This window comes from Rhagoletis pomonella, unplaced genomic scaffold (assembly GCF_013731165.1).
Source record: "Rhagoletis pomonella isolate Grant_MI unplaced genomic scaffold, Rhpom_1.0 Rhpom_scaffold_00002, whole genome shotgun sequence".
Taxonomy (NCBI): Eukaryota; Metazoa; Arthropoda; class Insecta; order Diptera; family Tephritidae; genus Rhagoletis; species Rhagoletis pomonella.
In genome coordinates this window covers 59,288,634-59,309,350 of record NW_023458556.1, presented here as the reverse complement: position 1 = coordinate 59,309,350, position 20,717 = coordinate 59,288,634, and the positions used below count along the sequence as shown (strand labels likewise).

At 33.3% G+C, this 20,717-nt stretch overlaps 2 protein-coding genes across 4 annotated transcripts in view; one reads left to right on the top strand and one right to left on the bottom strand.

Annotated features, from left to right (window-relative positions):
• LOC118733892 (myb-like protein P) overlaps positions 1–20,717 on the top strand; it is a 322,500-nt gene that overhangs the window by 254,270 nt on the left and 47,513 nt on the right. The window contains exon 1 of one of the 3 annotated variants that reach the window (XM_036463522.1): positions 14,051–14,324. The exons of the other annotated variants lie outside the window; for them this stretch is intronic. The gene's annotated coding sequence lies outside the window, so the exon portion shown is untranslated. Of the gene's footprint in view, positions 1–14,050; positions 14,325–20,717 lie in introns of those variants that run through there. 3 annotated transcript variants of the gene reach the window in all.
• On the bottom strand, positions 627–16,962 carry LOC118754038 (luciferin sulfotransferase-like). The gene is made up of 6 exons (XM_036488911.1): positions 16,640–16,962; positions 3,768–3,856; positions 3,438–3,672; positions 1,254–1,458; positions 1,060–1,186; positions 627–1,003 (listed from the first exon to the last, which is right to left on the bottom strand). The coding sequence occupies exons 1-6, from the start codon at positions 16,960–16,962 to the stop codon at positions 627–629; spliced, it is 1,356 nt and encodes a 451-aa protein (XP_036344804.1).

Sequence of the window (20,717 nt, the reverse complement as noted above, 5' to 3'; positions counted from 1 at the left end):
CCCGAACCAAATATGCTGTACTTATTGGCAGGAGTGTATTTACTATACGATCAAGTCGCGTGGAGCTCAATACAAACATATATTCATACTTGAAACTCAGTTACTATATAGTTGTTTTGAAATAGTATCCACAAATGGGTAAAAGTAGGAAAGAATTGGAGGCTAAGTTACTGACGACACCTTTTATTATTACACCATGTAAAAAATTATAATCAAAAATACATTGTTTTCTAAAAGACCGAAATACCTTTTATATTTCTAGCTGTTTCTAATCATTGGTACGTGTTAAATTTTTTTTGCAAAATAGGTGCCTGAAGAAAGATAGTTTGAAAAACTGGGCCCGGAAAGCGACATTCGATATCGAACGCAACTCGAGTCGAAATTTGGTTTTTAGATCACGGCGTTCGATGGCTGGTGCTTTTCATCAATTTAAATTGTATTGGGGAGAAAACAGCTGCAATTTTATTTGATTCGATTCGAAACGAGTAATCATTCGATCACGATTGCCGCAATTCGGATCATGCACTCTACAAATTTTCACTCTAAGCTAGCGATATTCAACATTTTCTTAAGAAATACATGCAATTTTTTTTTTTGCTTTTTTTCCTAATGAAAATAAAGTTGTCTTACTCAATTGACTTAACTAAATTTTTTTCAATCCACTGATCAATCTGCTTCTTTAACTCATAGTTGGATTCAAGTTCTTCCCGATTTCCGTACCCGCCTTTGCGAATAAAGCCAGCTGCTCCTTTTTGCAACACTCCAATGTCCGCCATTTTACTGCCATTAACAGCCGCATTCTTCCGGAAATTCTTGATGTCCAAATGTTCTGTAAGATCTTTCAAGCCCACCGTGCTGATTGTAGTATCTAAAAACTCAGCTACTTTCCGAATGACACCACTCAGGTCTGATACCATTTCCTCATAGTTAAGTATAAGTAAATTAGAAAGGTGATTGTGGGCATACGCTTCCTTTAAATGGCTACAGTAAGGCAGCCAGGGATCTGCATTTTCAAACTAGGTAAATAAAGATGTTAATTAGCACATAAAAGAAACTTACTTAAACCACGAGAAAAATAATCCCAATATCGTGTAAAATCACCGACATAGCCTTGCGTGCGGAATAAACGATTTAGATGGTAATAGGAAACCGCTACATCTTTGGGGTTGCGTGCTACATAAACAATCTAAAAGTATATTATTTTTAATAGCTTTTTTTTATTTTACTGTAGTTAAAATATGATCTAGAAGTACCTTGCACTTTTCCTTCAGAACGCTTGGCGGCATCAAAGAAAATGGGAAGTGTGTTTTAATAAAGCGTTTTTTATTAAGCGGCCATGAATTTAAGGTTTCGTATCCTGGGGCGGAAAAATGTTCTATGAAGTCTTGTTGGCCTTTGTCATTAGCATTTTCTGACAGTAACTCCACTTTAATTTCAGGATGTACGAACAAAGAAAACCTGTTGTAATAGTATTAAAAGCAACCATGTACATACAAACATATGTATAAAAGTACTGTCAATGTCATTTTCAAAAATTTAACGCATTGCTGTCATGTCAACTCAAACATAGTGTTATGCCATGCCTAGGGATGGCAGCGATTAATCATTTGACTAAATTAATCGATTATTTTTGTCCAATTCACGATTTAATTGTATCGTAGTTTTGTGTTTCATTAATCGATTATTCATCGATTAGTTTTAAAATAATCGTAAACAGATTTTTAAGAAATATGAATTGTGTAGTTGCCTTAAATTGCAAACAGCCGCAAGAATTGCTCAAGTTCAGAGCATACAATGGTGTAAATAGTTGTGTTTGTAAGCCCATTGTAAAATCTACAAAACTAAAGCCGCTGACAGCTAAAACGCTTGCTTAGTTTTGCATGACAGAATCGCTTTAACAGATCAGATGAAATGTATGAAAATGCACGAAGCATGTCACATACATATGTAGATCGTTTTATCTGCAACGCGAAGCGAAAATATGACCAACTTCCTTCTTTTTGCGCGCCTTGACCATCAGCTAGCTTAATTTGTATTTATTTTCTTTGTGGCATACCTTTTGCGTCTTGCACTTTGCTGGGAAAGTTATAAATGTCACAAAGTTTTATCTGGCATCAGCTTAAAAGTGCCCACACTCACCGACGTAAACGTACTGGGACTTAACCCAGTGGGAAAATGCAGTGTATAGTAATCGAAAAAATAATCAGTAAAACAACCCATTTCACATTCGAAAATGCATTTTTTTCTCAGGCGATGTCCTAAGAAAAGTGGGGCATTCAATTTTGCATTACCTAGTATCGAGAAATGAATGTGTTTTAATAGGAAATTTTTGGAACTTTTTGAATACATTAGAATGCTGATTACATAGTTAGCAGTAATATTATCGAGAACGCATAAGAAATACATTATATTATTTATCACGCATGTAATGCATTACTACTTTTCCGACTGGATATGTAGAATTCTTTTGGGTTTTCATTTTTACGTAAAAATGGTATAGCAGTACAAGTATGCATAACTGGGCTATAAGTGTGGTAACGTTAAAGGCCCTTACACACGCATCGCTTTATCGGCGAACAAGTTGGTTGGTCAAATGATAGAAGTTGGTTGTAAATAAGCCGTATGTAGGCAAGTTGGTCAACCTTGAGGAAACGAAAACTGTTTACCCAAAACTTTACGGACTTTCGAAAAAATACTGTCATTTAGTTGATACCTCGGTGCCTGCTGAGCGCTTTTTTTTTCAAAAGCTGGTGCTACAGCCACCAAGAAACGCAACCGGTTAACAACAAAACGCTTATCAAAACTTTTGTTTTTGCAAAAATGGTTAACTAAGTGAATTAAACATTTTTAATGGAAAAATATTTTTGTGAATACTCACAGTAAGTGTCTTTAAAAATTCGATTAATTGATTATTTCTCAATAATTGCAATTGATTTTTTTGCTTGTAACTTGTTTTTAGAAAAAAGTTGTTGAAAGTGGGTTCGTTAGCTGAGCATTTGTTTACACCACAGAGTACGTTTGCATATAAATATAATCTCAAACAAAGCTCGCTGTTTACACATTTGAAGTTCGTTCCACAAAAAATAATTTTTTCCACAAGAGTTTAACTATAGGGGCATGCTGGTGTAAACTTTTGTTAATTGGGCAACCAAAATCGATAGTTAATCACTTTTTAGTGGTTCACTACGCACTGTGAATTTGGCACTAATAGACGGCATACACGGCGCGTCTGACTCGTGAGTCATTTGTGTACGTGTTGACTCGCCTTTCGACTGCACACGTTCGAGTCATTGAGAGTCATGCCAGAGTCTTTATCGGTGTAAAGAGCAGATATTTTATTTTCACAATCGCATCCCTACCGAGCGCACCGTGCATGCCGTCTATAAGATAACAAAAAATGTACGTACAACTTTTACATTCAAGTAGTATTGACTTACTCAAAAAATGGAAATCTATCTCTGAGCGAAAGTCGGTTAGCTGTTTTAAAATCGAAGTTATTTTCTAACAGCCAAACTAATTCTTGTGTCAATGTAGTGCCTGATCGTGGAAATGATGCTACCCAAATATCACTCGGGCGTGCTTGAAAATTATAAAAATTCTCCGCCTCCACTTTGTACTTATGAGGGAAGAAATACTTTTCAGGACCCACCTGCACAAATCCTGTGCGCTCGCCTACAGTGGTACAATTTGAAGTTTTTATTGCGAAATATGAAAGAGAATTGTTATTAAATAGGTATTTATTAGTTATCAACTGAATATGTATATACCTTTAAAATAACGTAGAAGCTCGGCATTTAACTGAGGTTCAACTTCCTTGATTTCAAATGGAAAGTTGTACATATTTTTTGCGGTCGATCTTCACCAATGACAGGTTAGCAGTGAACTAAAAGCCAAACTAAATAATAATTTTTCTGCTGGCTGTTCGAATTTTCATGAAAAATAACTACATATAGTACGTTTAATTAAACAAGTTCTCGATAGAAAGAACCAAGGCCCAACTTCATATTTATTCAGTTGTTGTTACACATGCCAATGTTTTACTAAAACAGAACACCAGCGAAATTTCAATGTCACTTGCATATGCTAATAAAAATGCTTCGTCTAATAAATTGAAATACGACTTAGAAAATGTTATGCCAGCGAAATACACAATTTTTACAAAAACTACTTTGTGATGTTAGAACCCATCTGGAACTTACCCGTCATCACTGATGTTAATTCTGACTTTGCACTTGAATAGTAAATTCTTCTGTCAAGCGTTATACAAGGTCGGCATTAGAATTGTCAAGTTCAAAAACTAGTTCGTTCAATGAACTAGGTCATTGAATTGATCGAATGAACCAGTTTCGAAATTTAAAATGAACTATTTGCTCCAGGTTGCCGTTTTTCTTAAATTTTACATAAATTAATTTATGTATATGAATTAAGTATAAGAAAGTGCAAAAGACGTCAGCAAAAAGATTTCAAAAATCAACGGTAATGTTTAGCCACTTCAAACGTGCACATTATTATACTGAAATTAAATATGTAGCTTCTAGAAATCTAGGTAAAAATATAAAACTATTGATGATAATTTTTTTTTTTTTTTTTTTGAAGTGAAACTTTTTAACCGAGTTCGAAGATGGTTGTGTGAAATATTTAACATCAAGTTAAAGGGCTCAAATTAAAGGGCTTGTTCTTTGGGTATGTAACATAGCTTTAGTTCCATGAAAGAGGATGCCGCATGTTAGAAAATCGCATTCAAAATTTCTCTGCCGCAGAGGGTTGTGTTAAATATTTAACACCAAGTCATAAAATCTGTATCGTTCGTTCGATTTTCTAACATGAGGTGTGTTCTAAAAATGAGTGGTCAAATGAAGGGGCTTGCCCTTTCGGTATGCATGACAGTTTTAGCTCCATGAAAAGGGGTGTATATTTTCAGAGTTAAAATTGATTCAAAATGAAAAGAGAAATAGAATTTCATTACAAACTGTTGAGAATATGTTGGAGGGTAGTCGTCAGCGGTGCCAGATGTGGGGATTTCGCCCCATTTTGGGGATTTCTGAAACCATTTGGGGATAGTTTTTTTTCGTTTGCGGATGTGGGGATTTGATGGGGATTTTTATTTGATTTAAAATATTCATATTGAAGATAAAATACATATATTTTACTGCCTGCCCTTAAAAATTTATCAAACAAAGATTTTCTTTGTAAAAGCATTATTCGGCGCAAATGTCTGCTTTGATTGGCTTTCGCTGAACAAACAATTTTTCTCACTTCATTACACCAAATTGGTAAAGGATTCCTTTCCTGATTTCCTTGCGCCAACATTGTCGGTTCTTTATTTAGTGTAAAAAGAAATTTAAAAAGTGGCAAGGGCACAAAAAAAAAACATACTAATTTGAGAAATTTACAGACAGCAAATGGGAAGAGGAACCTTGGGCCAAAGGTATGTTATTAAATAGTCTCCAAAAACCATAAGAATTAAGAAACCGCAATACATAAATCACCAAATGATCACATAAATATGTAGTGAAACCCGCTTAATTACCCCCCGCTTAAGTACCTAACCCGGTTAAGTAACCAACATTTTTTGACACCGTGAATTTTTTAATATAATCTGAAGAAAATCCCTCTCTTAAGTACCTCCCCGCTTATTTACCCAACCCGCCTAAGTACCTCAATTTTTCGTGCCCCATTTACAATTTGACTTATAATTTTCCCCTTTTAAGTGCTCTTTTAAAATTCCTTAAAATATTTACGTATTTTGAAATTCAGTAGCAGCGCTACACACCTTCGGTAAAAAAATCTAAAAAATAAACGCTAATTTTTAGCCACTTGAAACTTGCACATTATTACATTAAAATTGAATGGGCTATGAAACTGTGGACTCGAAAACACTTCTAGTAAAAAATGTTTGACATTATGATATATTTTTTTAAGTGTTCTACAAAATCTTAAGCTTGGGTTTATATGGTATTTGTTAGGGAATGAACTGCATTTTAATTGATTGAAAAATCTTAAAAATTAATAAATTTACATAAGTGGCAAACAATATCATTTTGAATTTGGTACAAAATGATAGGTCCAACTTTGACTTTTGAAACAATTTAATTCTTGTAAAAATGACATACCATTGCAGTAAATATTTTTTTTAATAAAGTTATTCTCTACTTTTTTATGTGTTTAAATAATTGTACGATTTAGGTTTTAAACTATGTATACTTCATTAAATGTTGCTATTAAAGTATTTATGTAAGTTAACAAGAAGATGTAACTACATCAGTAATTATGTTCGCTTAAGTTCCCGTATCGAGGTACTTAAGCGGGTTATTTTAAGTACCCAACCCGCCTAAGTACTTCAAAAAGCTGACATTTTTCGTGAGGTACTTAAGCGGGGTTTACTGTACACACATAAATCTGTGAAAATTTGTAACCGAAAAGTATTCAAAACTGTTATTAAATGAACTAACAGAAATAAGAATACATCTTTTTTTATTTCATACTTAAGGGGATTTAAATGGGGGTTTAGAAGACAAATGGGGATTTTTTGGGGATAGCTGAAGCTCGATATGGGGATGTGCTACAAAAAAAATTTGGCATCACTGGTAGTTGTAGTAAAAATAAAGTCGACACTGAAGGCAGTCTCAGCTTTTTGACATAATTTCCAACGAGCTTAACGTGAAATGTATCAAAAATTTGATAATTAACGTGAATGATCGACAGCTCATAGTCTCATAGTCTTAAGTATGTACATAAATATATTTGAATTCAAGTTTCTATAAAATCTATACCAGGGCTGTGCGATTAATTGATTATTTAAAATTTTAATTAATCATAAAAGAAATAACTCAATTATTGGATTAATTGATTAATTGAAAATTACGATTACTCAAAAGTTCAGTTACTCGAGTAATCAAGATTTTGATTAACCAAATATAAAAATATTTGAGTAATTTGCTTTATGATTAATCAACATTTTGAGTAAAATGGGTAATCAACATTTCAAAGTACTCTTTACATATAAAGCAGTTGAAGTTCTTCATACCTTGAAAACAACATTACTGTTTTCAAATATTAAAATTAAATATTTTTTTCATATAAATTGCGTTCCTTATCTCCAGTGTTGCCGCGAAACATTTTTAGCGGTAGCTAAATTTAGGCTAAAAAAGGGCTAAAAAAGAGCTAAAAATCGCCGTTGTGGCTAAAAATGGTAGCTAAATTTGTTTACCTACATATAAATATATTTTCTATAAGTAATGATATAGAAAAACAATGAACTCTGGAAAGAATTAATATTTTATTCAACAAAAAAACTTGTTGTGTAACACATAAAGCATATTAAGGCCCGCCAACTTACCTATTTTAAAGTATAGTTAAATCGTTAATGGATAAGATAACGGCCCAGAAACGTAAAAAACATACATATACATATGTATGTACAGTTTAAAAATTAATTTCTTACATAAACAAAAAAATGAGATCACATTAAGAATACATAAGTACTAGAATCATATCTATATACAGTGTCGGACAATACTAAATAACTTAAATAATTTCAAACTATGCTTCGAAAAATATCCATTTGTAAAAGAAATTTTTAAAATGTTATGTTATAATTTACAAAGAATTAAAATGTCGGTGCTTTATTATTGTCCGACGCTGTATGTATCAAACAAACAAAAGAGTATTCATTTAATGAACTCATAGTAAAATAATTTAATCTATAAAAATTTTTTTTAACACATTAAATATTTATATCTATATCAATACTATCATCGCTAAGCGATTCTTCGTCGTTACAATTTTGTTCATTTCTCATTAACCTGACGATATCATCTGTAAAATCAAAATCATGACAACATTTCTGTACATTTTTTAAGCCATATCTTACAGTTAATAAAGCGTTTAACATTGCAAAATTCATTTTATTTCTGTGCTTATTTATTATAGAAAACATCCTTTCAACTTCTGCCTTACTTAAAGGTAAAAGAAGCAACCGATAAACAAACTTTTTCCACCACTTAAGCTAGCGACACAATGAACAGTTTATTTGCCTTAAAGGAAAGGCGTTCGCTTTATGAGCGAAGAGTTAAATTCATGAAAATCATATAAAAAATTTTAATGTCAATGATGAATAAATTTTGAAAAGGGCTAAAAAAAGGGCTAGGGGCAATTTCAAATTTTTGTGACCAAAAAAAGAATTTGGTAGCCAAATTTAGCCACCAAAGGGCTAAAACGGCAACACTGCTTATCTCCCAGAAATAGTCAGCAAAAGTCCGAAGTAGTCAGATTTAGTCCAAAAAGCGTTCCTTAACTTGAAAGTAACAGCAAAAATGAGAGAGCAACAAACACTCAGTGAGAGTAGTCAGATTTAGCCAGAAGAATTTTTGCAGGCAAAATCTTGAAAAGTGTCAAACTCAACTGAATTTAAATTAACGGAAATTAAAGAATACACAAAAAGTTAGAATAATCTACAAAGTAAAAAAAGTGAATTGAAATTTGAAGGAGGCAAAAAATAATTGATATAGTAAGAGTTTATAGTGCTTGTGCTTGTGTGAATGTGTTTTGTACATACATTTCTATTCTTATTTGACGTTAGTTTTGTTGTTGCCATTCTTTGGACTAAAAATTTGGTTTTTCGCATTCCTTTACTTTTTCCTGTTATTCTCTTTTAGTGAGCTTACGCTCTGGCAATTTGACACTTTTCAGATTTTAGTCCAAAAAGATAAGGAATGTACCTATACAGAATGTAAAAAAGAAAATAAGCATTTTCCAAAGCAAACTCTTTTAACGAACAAAAATTTTTTTTTTAGTAACAGTATTTCAAGTAACTCGATTATTCATCGATTTGAGTAATCAAAATCTTGATTACTCGAGTAATGGATTAACCGAATAATTGATTAACCAACTTGCTCGAGTAATCGAATAATCGAATAATTTTTTTTCGTCTCTATACAAGATTAAATACAATAACCTCCTTTTTGATAGATTGTCACAGTACGTAACATATTTTTCTTCATGTACATACATATGTATGTAGGTGCATGAATGCGAATTACATGATTTTTCGGTTATTGACAATAATAAAAAGCAAAGGTATAGAACAAATAGCATATTTTTAAGTTTTTTCTAACTTGATACTTTGATACTTAAATAAAAATTTTGTAATACATTTTTTCCATTTTTTGTTTTTTTTAAGATACATTTTTTCATGACGTCGCGGCAACACTGGTGGTGGTGAGTTTTCGTTAACACGAGAATCCCATAAGATAGGTCGTGCCGGCCGTCGTGCCTTACGACTTTACGGCTGTGGTTGGTTGAGCTTTAAAATTGAATGGGCTATAAAACTGTGTACTAAAATAAATTCAAACAATATAACTTTGAAATGGGGGTGCTATTGATATGACCGATACTGTATGTACCTGTACCAGCATGCAACAACAGGAGAAAAACCGCCTTCAACAATAGCTTGCAGAAAGAGGCATATGCATTTATCAGTGCCTCCACAGCTTTTTTGACCGCTGGATGAAAGGAACTGGCGCCGCCACAGCATGAAAATTATTTCCGAATGCGCGCTACACTGATTGTGTGAATGTGCATCAGGGTAGCCAACTCATTTTTGAGATTCCCCGATTTTGCTCGAAATTTCCTAAAATTCCTCACCCATAGATACGTATGTATGTCCTTATATACAAAAAAAAATGTTTATGTATTTTGATATATTGCTGGTCTTTCTGTTAATTTCATTTTTAAATGTAATTCATCTATGTATCTATTCGTGACCAAAAGCAAACTTTTATAAAGTTACTTAACAGATAAAGAAAAAAATGTAATTATAATATTAACATACAGATGTACATACATACAAAGGTCGAAGAAATTTTTGTTGCACCAAATTTTGACAAGTTTTCACAGTTATAATTATTTATTTTTGTTATTTTATTTGAGTCATTTTTTATAAAAATAAAGTTCATTCCTTAACGGAAACAGTATAAATCCAAGTTTCAAACTTTGTGCAATATTAAAAAAAAATGAAGAAACGTGGACAAAAATTTAGCGAGTTGGCTTCCCTGATGCGCATTGGCCTGCCACATGTGCCCATGTGCTTGCGCCGATTCACTCGGTTGCACGCTGTGTGGAAAGTGAAAGCGTTACATTCATTCCTTGCGCACTCTGATTGCAATCGAAGTTTGCATATTGACTTTTTCGCTGTGCGCAGTTAATATCACACATATGTATGTACATACGTGTGTAAAAAAGGCGTGGATGCATGCGGTCAAAAATTGTTGTAAGGTAGTTAAACGCCATTGTCAGTAGTGTTTTAATTGATTTCTTTCTTTCGTTGCCGATGTTGTAGTGATAGTTGAGTTCATTTGCGATTTAATTTTTTATCTTTTCGCTTTTCTTTTTATTGGTCTGGCTCAACGCTCTTTAAGTGCAAAACAGCTATACGGTTTAATTGCCGCAACTTTGAGCTTGAATCCGCTTGCATTGTGGCAGGTTAATTGTTGGGGCAGCATTTCGCGACTACGACCGGGTAATGCAATGTGCTAACGAGCGCACTAATATGCACGTACATATATACATACATATGTAGTAGAGCTCTCGTTAAAAATCGACTATCCGGTTATTCGGTTAGTCAACTAGTCGATTAGCAACATTTTTGTCGGTTGATAGTCGAATAGCAATTATTCGATTAACCGATCGAATTCGACTAACCGTTAACTTTCGATTAACCCCTAACTATCGAGTAGTATGAAAATCGACTAACCGTAATTATTCGAATAGGGACAGTTTTCACCATAAAATTATTGTCATTAGCATGGCTGGGCTTTGTCAGTAAGCATAAGTATTCAAAAAATATAAAAAAAAAAACAATGTTTACTGAAAGAAAACAACTAGTCGAAAAATCGAAAATGAACAGATAGTCCACAAATTGTTTGTGAGCGGTTAGTTGAAAAGTCGAAAAGAAACGGTTATTCGATTAAGTGAAGTCGATTATTTTTTGAAACAACTTTTGCTACTCGACTATTCGAATAGTCGACTAACAAGAGCTCTAATATGTAGGTATGCACAAACATATGTACGCACTAAGTAACACAACATACTTATAAAAATGTGCGAGTTATGTGCTTCGCTTTCGGTTTCAGGATGTCTGTGAATTTGCCTGCTGCCTGCCGTAAATCTTTGCTGAGTAGAGCGCTATTGCGTTTCGTTGATTATCTCATTGCTCGCTTAGCAGCTGGAATTTACGCTTAATGTGTTTATCGACATGTCAGTCAATTTTACCGGTGATTATCTTATTGATTTGCTGGTACGCGTCAAGAAAAATGCAAAAGTTTTACGTTTCACTCAATATGGCTGCTGGCAGTCACACTTTAGTTTAAGTATGTGTGTACTGGATTGCTATGGCTCAGAAAAAATGAACGTACAGCAAATTAAAGTAAAAATTATAAAATAAAAATTGCAAAAATAAGCACCTCGCTTAGTGTGTCATTTTTGGGTCATTCAAATGCCTCGAAGTGGTAGCCACAGCTGTCTCATTGCACCCCCATTTTTACGTTATTTAAAATATTCGTTTACATCAATTGCATGCCTGAAATGTGAGAAGTGTGAGTATCAACTTACATATCGATGGCTGAGTGGAAGATCGACCTATCTCGGCAGCCAGTTCGAAAAGGCCCTAACTGAAGAAATTTTTCAACAACGCCCTATTTCAGAATTTGATTGAAAAATGCCTATCTCAGAATTGGGTTCAAAAACGCTATATTTCTACACATTTACAATGTATTGTATTGGTTTGAGATAGGGCATTTTTGAACCGAATTCTGAATTCCGAATCCTTTGCCATGGTCGCAACACTCTTCAAAAATATTTAAAAATAAATATGTCATAAACCTTACTCATTTAATACCAATACTAAAATATTTGATTTAAATTGTTAACTAAATTTATTTCATGTTTATGAAAAGGTGGCAGCTCTCTTCAAAAACATGTTTGAACCTTTTGTTTGACACCCAACTTAACAAATAGTTGATATAACCGTTTGAAAAAGTGGCAACCCATTTCATAAAAATATCATGTATGCTAGTCCTGGTCATAGCTTATAAGTGCGCCAGATTTCATTGAGATACGTCCAGCCGTGTTGGCATGAAAGAGCAACAAACATATACACTCACTAACGGTCAAACTTTCACTTTTATAATATTAGTAGGTTTGATTAAAATGATTTTAAATTTCTAAACGGGTGGCAACTCTCTTTAAAAATATTTTCGAACGAAAGATTTCTTAACCCTCTCGTTTGATATCCATTTTAAAATACTTCCTTTAAGCCTTTAAGTAAATTTTATGTGAATTTATTAACAGGTGGCAACCCTCTTTAAAAATACATATTTAGAGATAAATTTGCCTTCAACCGAATTTGGTACCCATACTAAAATATGTGATTTAAATAGTTAATAGTTAGTAATTAAACTGATTTTATGTTTATGAAAAAGTGGCAACCCCCTACAAAAAATATCCTGTATTTTAATCCAAACCCGTACATTATTATACTAAAATTGGAACAGCTGCAAAACTGCATACCCAAAAAGTTTTTAAAGATTCTGCAAAAAAAAAGTTAAACATTTTTATGACATTTTTTTTTTTAAATTTGTAAAATTTTCGTGAACTGTACACAAAGTCTTAAACTTTGACCTATATGGTTTATGTTATAGGACTCACTATATTTTTATTAAAAAAAATTGCGAAAAAAATTTTACCACGCAAAACACTGTGGATATTGTAAAAAATAAAAGTGCGCTATTTAGGTGAGCGCTACTGTATTTATATGTATAGAATATCTCAGGTTTATTACTTTCGACCCATAGACGAGGCCCACTCTGTAGTTTAGGTATGGCTATTATACCATTAGCTATAAGGTACCGAATTGGGGCACAGACGATGCATTAGTATTATTATTGTAGGGGATAAATCCCTGCGCCCTTAAGGTGTATTGTTTGGCGTTGAGTTTCTTGTCAAAACTCCTGCTATAATTAGGTTATATCTTGCTAAAAGTGCAGTGGACCTGATCGTTCAGCCGGGCCACAGAAGACGTCTGACCCGATGAAAGGGGTTGATGTTTCTTTTTTCGCAAATTTATGAGATCTGAGGGATTGTAATGTTCTCATTCCGGTATAGTATATTTCATTTTGGTTTAATTTAATTCTCAAGTATACTAATAAATAAATATACTCAATTGCCCATTATTAAACATTCTATTAGCTAAGAATGCCGATGAGCGCATTGATTTTTTCGTATTCTCATCCTGAGAAATCTTCCGCTTGTTTGGCGCTGTTGTTTTCTAAGCTATTGTGTTCCAATCTAATAATGCACACCAGTCGTTATTCCTTTGTGCCTTCTCCACATTTTCTTTACATCGCTGAATTGACACTCTTTTAGTCTTCTCGAGAACATCAACCAGCCGCACAGAGACAATATTTAGGTTACGGCCATTTCGAGTGAGTGGTTCCAAATAATAAACCTTTGAGGCTTTCTTAATATTTTCATTAGAACTTCCCAAACCTAGTGCATAACCAGAGATTGGTGCAATTTTAGAGGACTCATTCATGCTTGCCCTTGTGTCGACGGACTCAACATATACATATATATATGTACATATACATATTAGGATTATGTTCAATTTACTTCGGAAAGTTAATTAAAACTTTTATTCTATTGTTTATGCAAATTAATTTAGTAATTTTAATTGAACATAGTGAGTAAAAACGCACAACCGTGTAAACCGAAATTCCATTCCGCAACTCGTGAACATGGCCTGAATTGTAAAAAACCAGCTCACTTCAACATAAGCGTATAAAGATTAATAAAATCATAAAACCCATCAAAATAAATAAAAAAGCTATCCTTAAAAACCCAAGAACTTTATGGGCGTACTGAAGTATTTACAAAAGAAAAAAAAAACAAAACAGAAATTACCAACAATAAAGAATGAAAAACAAGTTAAACCACTTTGCGCGCGACAACAAACGCACCAGCTACCGACCAATATTCCGGCAGACAACCAATCAGTCTGCCGGTAAGTCATTGCGGCAGCAGTTGTGAATCAAGACAGCTGAGAATTTTAGTGTCGGGCGAGTGTAAAGTTGTGGCAATAATAAACAGCTGACCGGAGTTAAATCATGTGTAGTGGAAAAGAAGTGTAGTCGATCGTGTGGAAAATTTTTAAAATAACAGAAATTCTTTGAATAATAAAGCGCACTCAGAAAAAAGAGAACTAAAAAATAAAAATGCATAGAAATAGTTTGTGCAATACTTAAGATCTTAAACTCGTTATACAATAAGTATGTACATATCAGGGATGTTGCGGGTTTGGAATTTTAGACATCCGTGGATGCGAATGCGAATATCTAACAGCTAACATCCGCGGTTGCGAATGCGGATGTCAAGTATTTTTAAAAAACAATTAGAATCTAGCATAATGGCGAGATCGTTGTTTAAACAGCGCTTACAAGCCAAACCAGATACATATTTCATGTTGCTTCAGAATTTGGAGAACCTGTAACTTTAGAGCACTTTTTCCCTACTTGACCTTCAACTGACCACCAACCTGACGTGGTGGAGACTAACGGACTTCGGATTCGCATTCAGCGTGTCGAATAACATAGGGATTTATAGGTTTGGTTTAATATGCATCGGCGTTTTTTTTGTAAAGCTGTGTTATTATTTTTGAACAAAATACTGTTTTCAAAGTCGTGGCTGCCAGCCGAATCGGATCAAAATATTGTTATTTTTTTTTTTAAAGCACCCCGTTTTCTTATAAGCATTTGAATAACAGATAGTTTCGTAATTCTTATCTAATTAAAGGTCAGACCTATAGCTTTTTAATTATTTGAGCATCGACTCTCTTTGTAGTTAGACGTTTATCATTTCTACTGGAAATCCCTATTGAAGGAGCTAAAAGCTTAAAAGCTTACTCGGACTTAATCCGGATCAACTGCAGTTAATTCCCGAGTTGATCCAGATCAACGCTGCCGTCTTTTTATTCTTTTACTCTTTGACGTTAAATAGCAAAAAAGAGACAGTTTCCAATGTATCCAATGTATATCCCTATGAAAAAAATATTATCCAACAAGTAAACAAAACTACTGGTTTTAAAATTTTGCTAAAAATAAATTCCCCAAAGAGCCCCATTTGAAATTATTCAAACGAATAAATGTAATTGGTGGCATACGCGGTACAGCTGACTCGCGAATCATTTGTGTACGTGTTGACTCGCCTTCGACTACACACAGTTGAATCATTCAGAGTCATGCCGTCCAAACCGACTGACGGGTCAGACGCACCGTGTATGCCGCCTATAACATCAAAAGCAAATCACGAAAATTTTGTTAAGAATTACAGTGTACACTTTGTTCTTTTGTGTAGTTTTTTTTTAAGATTGGTCCAAAAAAATCATAATAAAGAAAGAAACCAAAGCAGATATTTAAAGCACAGAAAAATTATATTATTAAAAGGACTATGTTCTCTTTGACGTTCGTCAAAGGTCAAATAGAAGTGGGAACTTTTATGGCTGCCCATTGATAGCTCGGTTATATAGCTTAAGAAATAATATGTTTAAAGACATTTTTATCAAAGCTGATAAATATGACATTTGACCAGTTTTGTTACACAAATACTCCTACGACCACAGGCAAAAATATTGGCTACAATATGTAATTTTTTTTGCCATATATACGTTTTATCGGTCCACTTGCAAAATATTCGCATTCGCAAAAGCTCCGCATTGATTATTGCGAATGCGAAAGCGAATGCGAATGTTAAAATTAATGCGGAAGCTCCGCACTTGCGAATGCGAATGCGAATATTCGCAACAACCCTGGTACATATGTATAAAAGTACCTAGCCATTTGAAAACTTATTTTTGTTGTATGTATATACTTGTTATAAATAAGAAAAAAGAAATTCAGCAAAGCAAGGTAAACGAAATAATCGATCAACTAAGCCACAAATCGAAGTAAAAAAAATAATACAAAAACTATATGTTGGCAATGAAATGTCAGTCACCAGCGAGAGCAATTGCTGCTACCGCTGCCAAAGCATATATATATATATATATATATATATATATATATGTAAGTATGTACATATTTACAAATTCATGTATGCCGCTCGCGGATGCATTACAATTCCATAGGTTTTGTTTCTCCTTAACACACATATGAAAATATGTATGCAAATAATGACAATTTTCAGAAATCGTTGCCACTTTTGTTTTTTATGTGTTCTTTTTGTCGTTGTGTTCGCAAACGAGAACAATAAAACTCCGATATGCGCAATTGCCAACAATTTTTGATCTTTAAAACTTTAAAGGTCAGCGGCGCGGCAACAGAATGCAAAAAACCGCTCGCATATGCATGAGCCTTAAATGTTTAAATATACATACGAGGGGTCTAACAAAAGTTCGCTTAGTTGACCACAAAAAAAAAAAAACAATTTTTTTCGTATTTGTTCTTTGTTTTATTTTGTATTTTCTCTACATAATCGTCATTGATTTCAATGCATTTCTTAAGCCTATGGATGCATTTCTCAAAACAGTCTTCTGCTTATCAAGTTCAGCATTAACCGCATAAATTATCTCCGCGTTGCTGTTAAATACCTTTCGTACCAAGTTTCTACAGTTACACTTACAGTTACCGTTTGACCCTTTTCCAGGGGAATAGCAGCTACGCTTTTTGATCGGGTGAAGTAAACCGACATCATTACTTTTGTTGCTGATTTTTGTTGCTTAGCTTTTACGGATAGGTTTTTCCCTTTTGGGCTCCATATCATGGACTGCTGTTTGGTTTCCGGATCGTACTTATAGAACCCAGATTCTTCACCAGTATTGACTTTACTAAAGTTGCTAGACTGCCCATTTTCGAATTTATTTGGGAAAATTTGAGCTAAATGCACGTGAGCCTCTTTTAGGGCGGGCCTCATTTGAAATTCGTGGAACCCATCGAGCTTATTCGTGCGTCCCAGATGTCTCCTAATATCGACAATATAGCCATTGCATTCAAGCACAATTCATCAGCTATCATTTGTTGAATCAATAGTAGATCTTCGTCAACGTTGTACTTCACCAGAGCCACATTAACGTCATCAGAGGAAGATTTTGGGGGGGATCTTCTCGGGGCTCGTCCTCTACAGAAAAAGTCCCGTGTGAAATCTTCGGAACCACTTGTAAATAGTCTATACAGACTGTGGAAACGTTTCGTATGCAATTTGTTATTCACTGAATATTTGTAGTGCCTGTACTTTACGCCAAAACCCGAAAATAATCTATCCTCAGATGTTTTTCGTGTTCTCGTCTCCATTTGAATTGATCATTCTAAAATTTAGAAAGAAGTCTCGTAAAACTATTGCAAATGATTTGGTTTTTTTCTTTAAGATTTAAAGTTCGCCAACTAGGCGATCTTTCATTAGTCCCTCGTACATACATATGTACATTAGACTGCATCACCAAAAAAAGTTGCGGTTTTTCCGTCGGGATTACAAAATGTATTATATTTTAAGACGTCCACTAAAATATTTCGGAAAAATATTAAGATTTAAGCGAGCTGGACCGATTTAAAATTACCTCCACAAATGAAGTTTTTTATGAATAAAAATAGTTTCTTAAAGAACTTTTTGAAAAATGTCCCCTCAGATGACAAATTAGAATAAGCTTAAAAAATCTGCATAAAAATATTTAAAAATCTTTTCAACGGAATCGTAAGAATGAGATTTTTGATGCTGTTTTTTTACTTTTTTCAAAGATTGATTTACGAAAAACTTGAATAACTGGGCCAAAACTATACTGATTTAGACTTATGGGATCTCAGTATAAAGGTATTTTCACACTGATTTTATTTCTGTCCAAAAAAAATCATTCGAGTCCCAATTTTTTTTTTCAAATACCAACACATCTTAATTCAACTTTGAATGACGTTCGCTCATCCTACCTTTCTCTTTCATCCTTTGAATGAGTTTATTAGCAAATAAATAGAAAAGAAAATAGGGTGAGAAAATACCTTTCCAATGACACCTCTTAAGTCTAAATCAGAAGAGTTTAGGCTCAGTTTTTCTTATGCCAATCTTTGAAAAAAGTTAAAAAACAGCATCAAAAATCTCATCATTGCGATTCCGTTCAATTTTTTTTTAACTTTTTTTAAATATTTTTATGCAAACTTTTTAAGCTTAAACCGTTTTGTCATATGAGGGGATTTAAAAAAAAAAAAATTTTAACAAACTAAATTTATTCATAAAAAACTCCATTTTTGGAGGTATTTTCAAATCGGTCCAGCTCACTTAAATCTTAATATTTTTCCGAAATATTTTAGTGGACGTCTTAAAATATAATAAATTTTATAATTCCAATGGAAAAATAGTACCGATTTTTTTTTTGGATGGGGAGTGATGCAGTCTAATGTACATATATATGCTAAAGCAATTATGTACGCGCAATTAATTTGACTGTGTAAAATGATAATTTTCTATGCGAAATTAAAGTGGACTTCAAAATTTAACCAACAGCCATTCGACAAGCGTATAGGGCACTAGCTTTCCTATAATACAAACATACGTAAATTTACTGTACTGCCTAGTCATCTACCTGTCTGAAAAATGCGTTCATTTTTGTTTCTCTTATTCTTTCTTACTGACTAATTTCAAACAAATTGCTATTTTCTAACATTAACTCTTTCGAAAAAGTTTCTTTACTCGTAACACGCAAAAGCGAAATTTTAAACAAACTTAAGATAATTTATAATATATACTAAAAATAAAAAAAAATTGAACTGAATTCGTCGAATCGACTTTTGCCGAGTATAACGAGCTTGTGTATTACATTTAGAAACACTAAAGTTAACTTCCCGGGGCTTAGAGTATTTCCAACATGACAACGTTAAAAAATTATTCATTTCATCATTTTCGAAATTTTACTTTCGCACAGAAAATGGGTTAGTTGACCTACTGTGCAAATCAATAGTCAAAGAAATTACTGGACTGTACACATATGCTGTAAAGGGTGGTTACATTAGGGTGGTTAAAAAAAAAGTTTAAAACGTAAAACTCTCAGCCCCAAGGATTTTTTAAATGGAAAAAAGAGTACCTGTTTTAGCTGTTTTAAAATTAATATTAGCCGTCATCGATTCGCCAACGGTTAACGAGTGGCGAAACGAACGAACTCAATGAGGTACAACCAAACTCGCTATCGTCTATCCGTGCTAGCTAACTTTGTTGTTGCTTTCACATAAAAAATTCTTCTTTAAGCGACCGGAACTCAAACATAGCGAGCGAGAAGTGACGAATCGAAGACGGCTATTTATAACTGCCTCAAAGTTTTTCAAATAAATTTTATATGGGGGAAAAATACTTTTTCATAATGAAATGGTGTAGAATTCTTGAAAATCTATATTTTTCGATCGGATAACTCTGTTTCTCTTCAGAAAACTTCCAAAAATAATACCCAATTGTTTATTTTACCATTTTTTAATACCAACGATTTCTTATGAGTCCCTCCATTTCATTTTTATGGGTTTTTGCGAACCTATATAAATTAGTTAATATTAAAAATGGTTAAATAAACAATTGGGTATAGATACTTGAAGTCTCCTAAAAAGCAGCAGAGTCAGTAGAATCCCAGGGGGTGAGAGCTTAACATTTAAATCTTTTTTCCCGCATGTATTTTGGGACCACCCTTTTCTACATACATACGTTAAGATATCTTAATTTATATAAAAATATTTCAATAATATGCCAAATCTATCAGATTTCAAGTAAATATTTGTAAAATTTTTGCGAAATTTTCGTGGAAGTTTTTATTTGTTACAGGTTGATATTTTAAGAACTACCCTAATGAACATATTTAAAACCATTCTAATATTTATATATTTTATGCATGTACATACATATACATATATGTATATGTAAACATGCAATTGTATTCAATTTCATATAAACATTGCATGTCTTTAAGTAAGTTTATGCTTTTCCATGTTAAACGTCATCAACGGCAATTTAAAGTCATGTACGCAAGTTTACAAATCGCCAATTTAACGACAACATATGTATGTTTATATGTACGTGTATTTACATGCGAACGTGCAAAACCTTAACTACTTAAACATTTCGACAGTTGCTTAAGCGAAGTTTGCTTAAAAATAAACTACGTATATTTACATACTTTTGGCTGTTGCTAATTTTAGGGGATAAACGTTTGCTGTGTATTTTTAGCAATAATCCCAGATGGCCGTGGGAAATTTTCCGCTAGCAAGAGATTGCAGCATTGAAGTAATAAAATATCTAGATACATCGACATGTTGAAATGGTTATATGTACATATATACGAGCATACGACATATATTTCGGCTACACTAACTATTGATACCAGCAGCTACCGAAATTTGTAAATTATTCAATTGCCTCTAGTTTTCAAAACAGAATAACGATAGAAAGAGAAATTTTCTGAAGAGCATAAAAAGAAAACTTAAATGCTGCTCTTTAAACTAAAGTTTCACCCCACATTTTGTCTGTTAGTACGGTTCCGATAAAATAAATCCCCATAACAAATTTAAAGTATTTCCAGAGATTGTCTATCCTTCCAGAGATAAGTATTATGTAAGTTTTAGTGTGTATGTCGCCTCCTATGCCTCCTTTTCCAATAACTCTCATTTTTTCATGAGCAATGCATACATTTTATATACATAACTCCA